Source organism: Phasianus colchicus, chromosome 26 (genome assembly GCF_987193195.1).
Source record: "Phasianus colchicus chromosome 26, bPhaCol1.hap1.1, whole genome shotgun sequence".
Taxonomy (NCBI): domain Eukaryota; kingdom Metazoa; phylum Chordata; class Aves; order Galliformes; family Phasianidae; genus Phasianus; species Phasianus colchicus.
The window spans coordinates 1,153,485-1,166,383 of NC_143461.1; the positions used below are offsets into that span (position 1 = coordinate 1,153,485).

A 12,899-nucleotide genomic window follows, 5' to 3' on the forward strand; every position below is an offset into this window, starting at 1 on the left:
GTGAGCAGAGCACTGGAACAAGCTGCCTAGAGAGATTTTGGAATCTCCTTCTCTGGAGATATTCAAAACCTACCAGGATGCTTTCCTGTTCAGCCTGATCTAGGGAAAATTCTCTGATTCCATTAGCCAAAAAAATGCTACATTGGTGTGCTCATGGGAGGGTGATGGACTGCTCCTCATATGTCCCTGTGATCTGCTTTCTCCTCAGCATCTCTCCCACATACAGCTTATGACCTTACCCTGTGCCTGCCATGCCGCCCTTGTGGCCTGACCCTGCTGGTCAAAAGCTGCAATGACACAGTGTCAGAAGACCAACGTCATCAGCGTGACCCCTCCTGTGATGGCCTTGTTTGCCCCCATCCGCGGCTCATGCCTGAAGAGCCATACTGTGAGATTTTCCACCTCTTCAGCATCTGCAGCTGTTACAGTGTTCTAATCAGTTCCAGGTGCTGAAAACTCTCCTACATTTACAAATGCTGCTGCAGCTGATGACTCCCCACTCCACTGAAGCCACTGATGAGAGTCCAGACAAGATCCTCTGGGGACCCAGAAGGTGATGCTGAAGTGAGGACTGAGATCCTGGCCATGGATGTCAGAAAGGCTGAGTGTCTAGTGCTCTACTCCAAAAACAGGGCAGCTAGGGCTCTCTGAAAACACGACTAAAGCTTAATTTCTCTGTCTTCTACTCCCTCTTCTCTCTTCCCTTTTTCCTCTCCTCGTAGACCTGAAGACTCCAAAAGCCTTCCTGGGGTTCTGCTGGCTGCTCTCCCTCTGTGGGGCATCCAATAGGTTTTCTGTGGAATCTTTTCAGGAGATGATGGGCACAAATTTCCATCAGCTGCTGGGTACTGCATGTACTGGCAGCTTGCTCTCCAAGTGGAAACATTTGTCTCTTCAGAGTTCTTACAGTTGTCTGCATCCCAACCTTTGCCTCTACATGATACTTTTTGTGGTTGTCTCATATAGCCAAGGAAGAAAGGCAATCTTTGTTGGCAGGGGATAAGGCGAGGACATAAATGGGGACTTTCATCCTCTGGAGAGATGGAGAGATGTGCTTTTGATAGATGGTGAACTCAGTGGAGAAGCAATGGGTTGGATGGTTGCAGTCGAGAGGAAGTGTCTACCCTGGCTTCTCTGACAAGTCCAGTGTCTACCATTACTCTATTCTACATACTTTTAACTCAATTCCGTTTACAGTCCCTTTTTCTAAAAGATCCCTTTTAGTTAGACCTCTAAAGAGTCTGGATTGACCTACTTTGATTTTTTGCACCTCTCTTTGATGTGGCAAAAGAAGAAATGGTCCTGTGACTCTCAGGCAGTTTTATCTTTTGAGCAGAAAAATGGAAATGGAACAGTCAAGTCTTCTGGGAGCTGCAGTTCATTCTTCTCTTCCGAGACAGGTAACGGAACTATCAACAATCCACGGTACTCCAGAATTAACACTTTAACTCCCAGTGCACTACATGATATCATGGTATGGAACACTGATAACAAAAATCATAAAACCACGACAGCCCGTCTGCACTGAGCTAGGCAGAATTAAACTTTAAAAATAAAGCCTCCTCCAGACTTGATCACTACCTGAGCTGAGTCATCGGCCTCACTAATGCAATTCTGCCCTATGAATCTTTGAGCCTCTCATCACAGCACTTCAAGGAATCCTTCATTAGAGAATGGGCACATCATAAATCTGGAAATGAACAGGTAGCACTGTAGAAAATGAATAAGCATCCCATATAATGAGAAGGGTTAGCTTGCATTGAAGGTTAGCTAGTCAGAAAATTATGGCCTATGTGAATGGTCCTGTGGACCTGCAGCGATGAAGGACCAATATAAAAGGAAGCCCAGTTCCCGTCTCTGCCATCAGCTTCTCTTGCCTTCTCCTTGTTGGGAACCAGGTAAGTGTGAAGCCCTCTCTCCTCCTCTTACCTGAATCGAAATGCTATCAGATAGTGGACCTCCATGCTATGGGAGACCATGGATGAGATAAGGTCTGCTCAGAGAGTGCTTGGGACACAGCTTACGTGGCTTTAGATTGATGCACTCAAAGAGAGTCTCTCTGAGGCAACTCACAGTAGGGTCTTGGCATTATGAAAGGATCTGACCTCGTTTCTCAGCCTTCACCTCCATCCTTAGTTGTTGCCTTGTCTCCTTTGTGAGAGGCTATCCAGGCTGCCCCTCACATATCCTTGTTCTCTTCTTCATTCTATCCGTCTTTCCCAGGTGTACCTCCATTCCTGAGACATGTCCTGCTACTCCCAGTGTGTGCCATGCCGGCCCTGCGGCCCGACCCCTCTGGCCAGCAGCTGCAATGAGCCCTGTGTCAGGCAGTGCCAGAACTCCAACGTTGTCATCGAGCCCTCTCCCGTGGTGGTGACCCTGCCCGGACCCATCCTCAGCTCCTTCCCGCAGAACACCGTCGTGGGCTCCTCCACCTCCGCTGCTGTTGGCAGCATCCTCAGCTCTGAGGGCGTGCCCATCACGTCGGGGGGCTTGGACTTGTCCGGCTTGGGCAGCCGCTACTGTGGCAGAAGGTACCCGCCCTGCTAAAGCCGCTGGCCGTGGTCCTGCAGAAATTCTTCCAGAAAACATGAACACGTTGCTGGATCAAGAAGGAATCTTTAAGCCACTGCTTTCAGAATTCCTGACCCTACTCAGGTACTCTAGGAAATGCTGAAAGCGAGTGGCAACCCCATGTTTTCTGAAAGCATGGCTCATGTCTGTTTTTGTTTCCTCTTCCTAAGCTTTTCTCTCCATTTTCATTATTTTTTCCTTTTACTTTATTTTATTTTCTTTCCTCCCTTCATCTTCTATGGGCTATGAGGCTCCTCAGAAACATCCTGTTCCCTTCCAAAAACGCAGGCACAAGCCTTGCATGAGCTCAGACTTGGGGTTGGATGAATCCTGTACGGTGGAGCATCTGCTCAGTGAGACTTCATTCTCCTCTATAAACATTCATTAAAGATTTTTGCATCTCATTTGAGCTTTTGATTTTTCTTTCTTCCTTGTATGGCCTCCAGAAGTGCCCAGGGAGAATGGCTTTGCTCATGGTGGGTAGGAGATGAATGTACGTGGAGACCCTTCTCCATTGCCAGAAGAATGGGAGGTTGGGACACACTGTAGAGGCTGCTCTCTCGGGCACTGTCCCTTGCAGCAGCAGATCTCTCTGCCTATGGCAGAACAGGGGACTATCAGCCTTTGCCTTGCAATGTTTCTGCCCAAAGCTAAGCCCAGTGGTTAACTAAAGGGAGAACACAACCTCTGCTCAGCTTATGGAAGAAGATACAATTGTGTGGGAGGGCATGGGTATAAGCCACCTTGCAGGCTCTTAGGAACAGGGCTCCTCCAGTTCTCATCAGTGTGGCACCAGGGAAGCAAGGGAGGATAGCAGACGTAGTAGAATTGTGAGGAGCTCTCCGTGGTGTACAGTAGAGCTTGTATTGTCTTTTATGCCATTTTTGTCATCTCAGACATAGATGCGTCTGATTGACATTGGCCGCAGTGAATCACCGCTGCGTGTGCCGTGCTCATTTCTGTAGAGAACTCGGGGAGGTGCACCGTGGTCGGGATGGAGTTTGGCGGCCGTACAGGCAGCGCCCCCTGCGGGTCCGGACGGCACTGTGCCCCCGCCCCGCCCAAAGCGGTTCGTGCCCGGCCGCAGCCCCGGCTTCGCTTCCCGTGTGTCCACGGCGCAGTAATACACGGCCGCGTCGCCGAGCCGGGGCCGGGCGAGCCACAGGGCGCTGGAGCGGCGGTCTGCCGACACCGACAGCCGCCCCTCCGGGTCCGGCACCTCCTTGGAGCCCTTCAAGGCGCTCGTAATGAATGCGGGTCCTCGGCCCGGGAGCTGACGGTACCAGTGGATGACTTCGTTGAACTGTGTGTTGGGGTGTGAGCAGTTGATGACGATGCCGGTGCCCTCGCTGGTCTCTGCCGACGGCTCCTGCTGCACCTGGGCTCTGCTCACAGCCACTGTCGAGAAGAAAAGAAGCAGCAAACTCACAAAATCCATTTTCTCCCACAGCTTTTTCATGCACCGGAGGTGTGCACGGTGTCGGAATGGAGACAAAAAGCCAGAGGCGAGCACGGTCCCGCCGCCCCGCGGCAGCCCCACGCACCCAGGAGCACCGCGGCCAGCCCCGCCAGCCCCGCGGCCCGGCACTGCCGCATCCCGCCGCGCCGCGCCGCCGTCCGCGCCGCGCTGTCCCCGCCAGCCCCGGCTCTGCTCCGCCCGCGGCACCTCCTCCCCGCCGCCGCCGCCAGCTCCGCCCCGGGGCTGCTCCAAACCACCTCGCTGTCTTTAGGATGTCACGTAGTGGCCAAAACACATCGTGGAGGAAGGAGTGAATGGAGTACAGCTTGTCAGTCGTTCCCTGAGTTCCCTTTCTCAGTCTTTCTACATGTTTTTGATGCCTGTTGTTCCTTCAAAGCTACAACCGCAATCTCTCAACTGTCACGATCCCTGAAGGATGTTAGAGAGCTGCATCACAATGACATCACCCGGTCAATCACCCTTGGATGCATCCCAGTCCGTTTCAAGGGCACAAGTATGTCCAGCTGGATTAAGTTCTCCGATAGGTTTTCTTCCTTTATAGGGACTGCTTCTTCACTCCCATGAACTCTGTGAATGAAGCTCAGGGGCCTTGTAGGTCCGTCTAAAAGAATTATCATGAAAGTGGGTGAAAAAGAAGCACTCATTATATTACACATTCACTTCTCCCTGTTTCTGGCATCTCATGGTCCAGTGGACATACAATTTCCTTAGCTTCCTTTTTGCTGCCACAGGTGAGCTTAGGATGCTTTTCTGGCTGTTCTTCGCAGCAAGTTTTCATCTCAGGCTGACCTGTGGTGCTTCTGACTGTATCTCTGCATGGGCAGCAATGTCTCTGGGTTGCTCACACTTAGACTGCCTCTTTCTGAATTCAGAAATCTCCAGAATTCCTGATGTCCAGCCATACTGCTCATCCAGCATTTATTGGGATGGCTAAAGTCACCAGTGTCTGGAAGCAGAATTGTGTGGAAGAGTTGTAAAGGAACGCACGTACACTGATATGCAGACAAACGTTTGGAGTCCTTCTGCAGCACTGGAGTTGCCATTCCTTGCCAAGGAAATCAAACAGCCAGGACTTCAGCAAACTGGAGAATCCGCTATCAAAGGGAGGAGTCTCCTTTAAGTCTCTCTCACAGCACTTTTCTCCTGCCTCCACTCCTAAGGCTTGAGTTCAGCCACTTGTGATGAGCCCTCACAATGGATGTGGTCTCCCCAGTGTCCAGAGGGCTGTGCCTCTTCTGAAGCTGCGAGTCTGTGACTAAAGCAAGAGTGTTTTTCTTCTTCCAGGATATCACTATCTTCCAGCCGCAACCTGACCGCCTCGTTCCATGGCCTGTTTGCCATGGCCAGCCACCACATGCTGTTCCTTTCTTCCTTTGTACTGTTGAGGCTCTAGTCTTAGACTGGGGACACCCTTGAAGTACAGTTGAGCACCCGAGAAGCACAGACATCCTGAAGGGATCTGGGTGTGCTGGCTGACTTCAGACTCAGCATGAGCCCACATTGTGCCCTGGCATCCAAAACATCCAACTGAATTTCAGAATGCTGTGAGAATTCTTCTTTGGTTTTTTTTAGCTCAAAACTTGCTTCCTGAGGTATTTCTTGTGATAAGACTCTGATTTACTGAGGAGGCACATGATGGGTGCTACTGTGTGACAATCGACATAACTTGTGGACATTTGAAAGCCACTTCCTCCAGAGCTGCTTGCCTCCGGAAGAGAGTGCTCAGGAGTGTTCATTGGCAGAAGATCTGGCCTGTGACTAAATAGCTCCAGTTGGTATGGGAAAACTGAGGAATGATAGCATCGTGTCCTGTGAAAAACAGGATGCAGGTGGGCATCCCTGCTCCCTCTTATCAGCTGGCAAGGCCCAGAGGATGGGAACAAAGGAGTTGCTGCTGAGATTCCAGAGCCGGAAGCTGCCACTCCAAGGAAAGCTGATTCAACCACTTTGGATTTGAGCTGTCACTCCAGATAGAGCTGACTCGACCACTTTGGACTTACAAATAAGTTGGTACTACCACTGAAAAAGGGCCATCATTGCCATGGTCACCATCGTTCTCAACAAACAACAATGCCTGATGACTCACCACTACTGAAGATCAATGACTGAACTACAAATCGCACTGGATCCATGGTGATTACTATCTCCCTCTTGCTTCCTATAATGACTCCTTCCTTCTTCTTTCCTATTTTTTCTATCACCCTCCTTCCCTTCCCCATTACCCTGATTCATAATAGTGTCCGTCCTCCCCTTCCCCAACTCCCTGATTAAGATCTGTAATAAACTGCTCAGACCAACATTTGAACCGTTGTTTCTTAATCTCACACTGGGTGTACATATATTAAAAGAACCTCCTCTCCCTCCTATAAATTGGAGCGAGACAAATGCATTACACATTCTATACGCTACTGGTCAAAAAAGATTATTCTCCCACTGTAGTTAGCCTTGGTGTGTCCTCTCCTGGAATATGTTTTGAAGTCTGGGCTCCAAAACAGAAAAATTTGTTAAGGTGTTTAAAGCGTCCAGAGGAGGGCAGCAGAGCTGATAGTGGGGCTGGAAGGCATATCCTGTGAGGAGAGCGTGAGGACATGTGGGTTGTCCGGTTTGGAGAATACAAATCTTAGGGATGACCTCATTGCTTTCTACAGCTTCTTGAGGAGGGAAAACAGAGATGGAGATGCCGGTCTTTTCACTCCGGTATCTGATGACAGGACATATGGAGGCATGGCACAAAACTTCACCAGGAGATGTTTAGGCCAGATAGTAGGGATATTGTAAATCAGTCAGTCATGAAACTCTCTAAGACTCAAATTGGAGTGTTAGAAAGCACAAATTCTTTATTTTTGGTGCAGAAGTGTGGCGGATAAGCTCCACCTATCATGCATATGTTGCACAAAAGATCCTCAGCTTATATTCATTAATTATGTTACACATGCAAACGTTTTCTCGTGCAGTACATAGATCACAGAATCACAGAAACATAGACTGGTCTGGGTTGAAAAGGACCACAGTGATCATCCAGTCTCAACCCTGCTGCTATGAGCAGGGTCATCAACGACTAGACCAGGATGCCCAGAGCCACATCCAGCCTGGCCTTGAATGCCTTGAATGCTTTGAATGCCCCCAAGGATGGGGCATCCACAACCTCCTTGGGCAACCTGTTCCAGTTCATAACCACTCTCTGTGTGAAAAACTTCCTGCTAACATCTCATCTAAACCTCCCCATCTCAGTTTAAAACCATTCCCCCTTATTCTATCACTAAGCACCTCGTAAACAGCCATTCCCCTCATGTTTACATGCTCCCTTCAAGCACTGGAAGGCCACAGTGAGCTCTCCCCTGTGCCTTCTCTTCTCCAAGCTAAACTATCCCAGTATCCTCAACCTTTCCTCATAGGAGAGGTGCTCCAGCCCTCTGATCATCTTAGTGGCCCTCCCTTTCCCTCTCCCTGCTGGTCACCACTTTTTTAATGCAGCCCAGAACATCAGTTGTCCTTCCGGACTGCAAGCGCACACTGCTGGCTCATGTCCAGCTTCTCATCCACGAGGACCCCCACGTCCTTCTCTGCAGGGCTGCTCTCAAGGAGCTCTTCCCTCAGTTTGTATAAATACCAGGGAGGGATTGCCCCGACCCAAGGGTAGCACCCTGCACTTGGCCTTCTTGAACTTAGTTTGGTTTTCATGGGCCCACTTCTCCAGCCTGTCCAGGGCCCTTTGGATGGCTTCCCTTCCTTCCAGTATATTGACTGCACTGCTCAGCTTGGGGTCATCTGTAAACTTGCTGAGGGTGCACTTGATGCCATTGTCTGTCACCGATGGAGATGTTGAAGAACACCAGTCCCCAGAACGACTCTTGAGGGACACCACTTCTGACCAGCCTCCACTTTGACACAGAACCATTGATTGCAGCCCTTTGGCTGCGTCCAGACAACCAATTCCTAATCCATCAAACATATTTCCAATTTAGAGAGAAGAATGTGATGAGGGACCATGTAAAAGGCTTTGCAGAGTTCTAGGTAGATGGCATCTATCAATCTTCCCCCATCCACTGAAGCCGCCACTCCATCATAGAAAGCTACCAGATCAGACAGGCACGATCTGCCCTTGGTGAAGCCATGCTGGCTGTCTCAAATCACTTTGTCTCCTATGTGCCTTAACATAGCTTCTAGGAGGATCTGCTCCATGATCTTCCCAGGCACAGAGGAGAAACTCACCAGCCTGTAGGTCTTGCTTTCTCCCTTTCTTAAAAATAGGAATAATGTTTCTCTTTTCCCACTCACCAGGGACTTCCACTGGGGATATTCCATACTTCCCCATGAAATCATTAAAATAGGGTTCCGGCTCGTCGCATATGTTCAGACTTTTTGTGGTGGTGGTCCCACAAGCCTCTGGATGAAGTCAGTAATCTTCCTCACTGTGTTCACTGCATATTCACCCATATTCAACAATGCTCAGTTAGCTCTTTGCTTCTCTTGTAAATTTGCTTACACAAAATTAGCTGATTCATAGCAGAACTTCCCTCGCCTACTGGATACAAGAATTTTAGTATATCATCATTATCTGGTGGGTACAAGGGCTCAGATTCTTCCTGTTATCTCAACAAACTGCAGAGTATCCATCAAGGAGCACTGGCAAGCTGAACAATATGGCCACCACTTGTATAACGAGGAAAAAAAATAAATGTAAGTGAAGGTGGTCAAACACTGGATCAGGCTTTGTGGAGATGTGGATGATAACCCACGCCTGTCCATGTTGACAGACATTTTGATAATGCTTTCATTAATGTGCTTTTCCTTGTGGTTACTGCTATTGGCGTCAGACAATTGCACCTAATGATACTTGAAGGTGCCTTCCACTTCCTCTCCTCTCCATTAGCTCTGTTAGCAGGAAGAAAGAGACTAACAGAATCTATTGGTATCCTGAAGTGCCCCTGATGTGACCAGAACACGTGTTGTTACGCGGGACACACAACTCACACAAACATTCACCTGCTCATGCACACATGCATGGAATCATGCAAACCTCTATACCCACAGGCACTTGCATAAATCCAGCACACAGGCTCTAGTTATTTCACACCAATGCCCTACTCAGCATGCTGATATCTTTTGCCTTTGCTGGATTCTTCCAGCATGTGAACAGAGTGTTCTGCCCACGCTGATGTGTGTTGACCGGAAACACTTGGGTTTTTCTTCCTGCCGCTCAAAAGATGCCATTCGTGAGCAATGGGAGTGACATAAATCAGGATGTGACAAGTAGCAGCTCAGTAAACCAAAACACAACCCATAACATTAGCTGGGATGTTTTGCATTCAAGAGGTCCTTGTCACAAAATAATCACTGCTTCTCGGAACGCCTCTGGAAATGGGGCAGCTTGGGTCCATTATAAAAGTCAGCCCAGCCCCTTGCAGCCTCATCCACATTTCTCGCCTTCTTCTTCTGGGGAATCAAGTGAGTGTGAAGTCCCTTCCTCTTCTCTTCCTTCTCCAAACAGAATTCTGAGCTCAGCAGAACTCTCAGCTGCTATTAGTTTTGTTCCATGTCTGTCTCTGCTTGTCATGAGAGAGGGAAGTGGGGAGAATGATTGTCATGGGAGAAGGCTGGGAATGTAAGGAGGTAACTTTTGGGCTAGGGTCTGGGCAGTACTTGGATAGGTCTCAGGGACTTTCACTGGGCTCTGTCACGATGAGACCAAGAATCCCTTGGACGTCCCTGAAATGTTTTCAACTGCCAGCACTCTATGTGCATTGATTCCCTCGTAGCGTGATGCTTGGCTGCTCCTCATGCATCCCCATGTCCTGCTTCCTTCCTGCTCTCCCCATACAGGTGCACCTCCATTCCTGAGACATGTCCTGCTGTGACCAGTGCCAGCCATGCCAGCCCTGCGGCCCGACCCCTCTGGCCAGCAGTTGCAATGAGCCCTGTGTCAGGCAGTGCCAGAACTCCACCATTGTCATCCAGCCCTCTCCCGTGGTGGTGACCCTGCCCGGACCCATCCTCAGCTCCTTCCCGCAGAACACCGCCATCGGATCCTCCACCTCCGCTGCTGTTGGCAGCATCCTCAGCTCTGAGGGCGTGCCCATCACGTCGGGGGGCTTGGACCTCTCCTGCATTTCCAACCGCTACTGTGGCAGAAGGTGCCCCCCCTGCTAAATGTGCTGGATGGTGCCCCAGACAAGGATCCCCGGGAATGCTGAACATGGCATTGGGTAGAAGAACAAGTATTTTGTTATTGTTTTTGCCCTGCAAGGCATAGTGGCCAGTATGGCATCTCTGTTAACATGGAGAATGTCAACTGATAATCTCTTTCACTCACTCTTCCTACCTGTTATCATTCTTGCCTTTTCCCTTTAGAGATCTCTATTAGTACCCCCAAAATGCACCCTGAGTGACCTGCTCATCTCCCAAAACCTCTGGGCTGGGAGATAGAGCTCTGTGGCCATGCTTCCATGGAGAACAGATATTTGTTTGCTCCTGTTGCGCACCACGCACAGAGCTCATCTTTCAGTGACATTTCTCTCCTCAGATACATTAAACACTTTTGCATCCCTTAGTTTTCCTTCTGTGTTGCTGTATTTTTTTTCCCCGTAAATGTAGAGATTGCCAAAGGAGAAGGGGATGTCTTTTGTGAGAACAAACCCTAGGGAGACTCCATCACTCGTCAAGTTACTGGAGGTCTGTGCACAAGAGGCGAAGGCACTCCTAAGTGTTCCTTCACCACCAGTGACCATCAGTCTCTGCCTCGCTCTGTTTCTCTTTACACAGGTCTCCTTGAACCTTGAGCATGTCAAGTGAATGGAGATCTCCAGAAATGACATCCCCATCCACAGAGGATCTCTGTGCACTGAGGAGGCCCAGCAAAGACAGTAGAGCTACAAACTCTGGGGAAATCTATTCCTCTGGCTTTGTGAGGAGCAGAGTAGGGGAAGGAGACTCACAAAAAGGTGTCCTCAAAGGCCATCAAGAACTGGGAAGGCATACTCCCCTAGGGGTTGACCCTCTGTCTCTATTCCACTTTCCCATGCCTTCCTCCCACCCATCACTGAGGGTACAGCTTCCCTGCGTGGTCCTAGCAGCCCAGCGGAGCTACTGGCTCTGCCATACTTTTTCCAACCTGCCTGTGTTTGAGGGCATTCACTATGAATTATTACCAGCAGCTACAGAAGGCCACACACTGGAGCCCCCAATCCCCCTGAGCCCAGCATAGCCCAGTGTAACCATAAAGAATGGCTCTGGCCTGGTCCCTGGCCAGGGATCTCTGCACAGTAGCACAGTCCTCCCTTTGCTGTGTTGAAGGTGTACGTCTCTACAGCCCAACCTCCTGCTCTCATCCTGCTCTGCCAGGCTCCTTGAAGGTCCAGTGCATTCCAGGGGTGGAGCTTCCTGGTAGGCTGTTGTTGGATCTGAGCTTGGTCTCTGATAGAAAGGAAAGCATGCTGAGATAGGAGGGACAGGTGAAGACTGCCTTCTGGTGAGTGAAATTAGAAGGAATAGAGAGGACTCTGGAGGTGATACAGATGTAGGGAACTATAATGAAAGCACAGCGTGAGGATGATGATGACAATAGGAACCATAATGCCCAGGATAAAGCCTGACGGTATCCCTGCAGGCCAGCCCCAGAAGAGGCCCATCCTCCTGGTAGTAACTGACAGTGATATTCCTGGTACCCAGCCTGTCCCAGGCAACAAAGACCATGTTGAGATCCACAGGTACTGATCACTCCCTGCCGTGAGAAAGGTGATGCCAAGATTAGGAGAGAGTGGAGTAGATAATGACAAACAGGAGCATGTGACACCTGGGATGGTCTGTTTAGCCCAGGAGAATGCATTCAATCCGAAATGTCCTGTTCTCCTTTGCCATGGCCCTGTGCTTTCAGACAGAGAGACGATGTCAGAGTGAGGTTTTATAGCTCAATAAGAGCAGCAGCAGACTTCAAACAGGATGTCTTCTCCTGGCTTACATGGTGTTCTCATGACCTCTGCTGATCACTGCTGGTATCAATCTCTCTCCACAGACACAGATATGCAAAATGTGTCCGTCCTTCCCCAGGCATCCATTCATCCATTCTTCATGATCCTTCCTGGAAGTGAGTTACAAATTACAGTTTCTGAAGAACAGATTATTTCTTGTTCCCTACGTTTTCTCCCTGTCTCACACCTGGCCTAGAAATCCTAGGGCTTCTCAATCCTACAGTCACCGTAAAACCCCTGCACGTGACAGTGGCCCTCATCCTCAGCATTTAGTACTCTGCCAATGAGGAACTAGGGGAGTAAGAGATAAGCGTCGGGGAATAGGGAAAAAAGGATGTAACTCTGTTTTCTATGGGCTCTGCCATTTGCAGGAGGCCCGCCATTGCAATTGCGAATGAAATCTGCTTTATCAGAGATACCATCCTAGGAAATTATCTGGATATTTTCTACGCTACTGAATTTCCAGACACTACTATGGTAGAAAGTGCCCACCATGCTCAATGCTATGTTCCTCATCTTCTACTCTTTCCTCTCTTTCCTTTGTATTCCCTTCTTTTGAGCGTATAACTCCCCAGAGCCACCCTGGGTAATATGGGAATGACAGATGGATCTCCTTTGGTATCTTCACCATGGGAGATGGACGCAGATTTTTGGCAGCTCGTGTGCAAAGTCCCTGTGGAAGAAAACTCATTTCCCTCTTCAGTCACTAATGTTACTCGCATCCCAGTCTCCATGTGATCCTTTTCTTGGTGGTCTCAAGTTGCTAGGAATGAAGGGCAGCTCTGGACTGCCGATGATAATGTGGGGACTCATGGCAGTCTTTCATCATGTGGAAAGCATTCATGGGGAGGAATTACGACTAGAAAACCATGCATCAT

The 12,899-nt window shown here is 49.4% G+C and overlaps 1 protein-coding gene and 1 pseudogene across 4 annotated transcripts; one reads left to right on the forward strand and one right to left on the reverse strand.

Moving 5' to 3' along the window:
• The first annotated feature begins 1,819 nt into the window (after window positions 1–1,819).
• On the forward strand, window positions 1,820–10,204 carry LOC149914897 (feather keratin Cos1-1/Cos1-3/Cos2-1-like). Of its 4 annotated transcripts, none has more exons than XM_090124865.1 (2): window positions 1,820–1,913; window positions 2,240–2,550. In XM_090124865.1, the coding sequence occupies exons 1-2, from the start codon at window positions 1,820–1,822 to the stop codon at window positions 2,548–2,550; spliced, it is 405 nt and encodes a 134-aa protein (XP_089980991.1). The 4 variants fall into 4 exon arrangements, with proteins under 4 accessions (XP_089980991.1, XP_089980992.1, XP_089980993.1 ...); XM_090124866.1 differs by having other exon boundaries at window positions 1,820–1,898; window positions 2,243–2,550; XM_090124867.1 differs by lacking the exons at window positions 1,820–1,913; window positions 2,240–2,550 and adding exons at window positions 9,340–9,502; window positions 9,878–10,204.
• On the reverse strand, window positions 3,467–4,048 carry LOC149914898 (T cell receptor alpha variable 4 pseudogene; annotated as a pseudogene).
• Window positions 10,205–12,899: the final 2,695 nt, after the last annotated feature.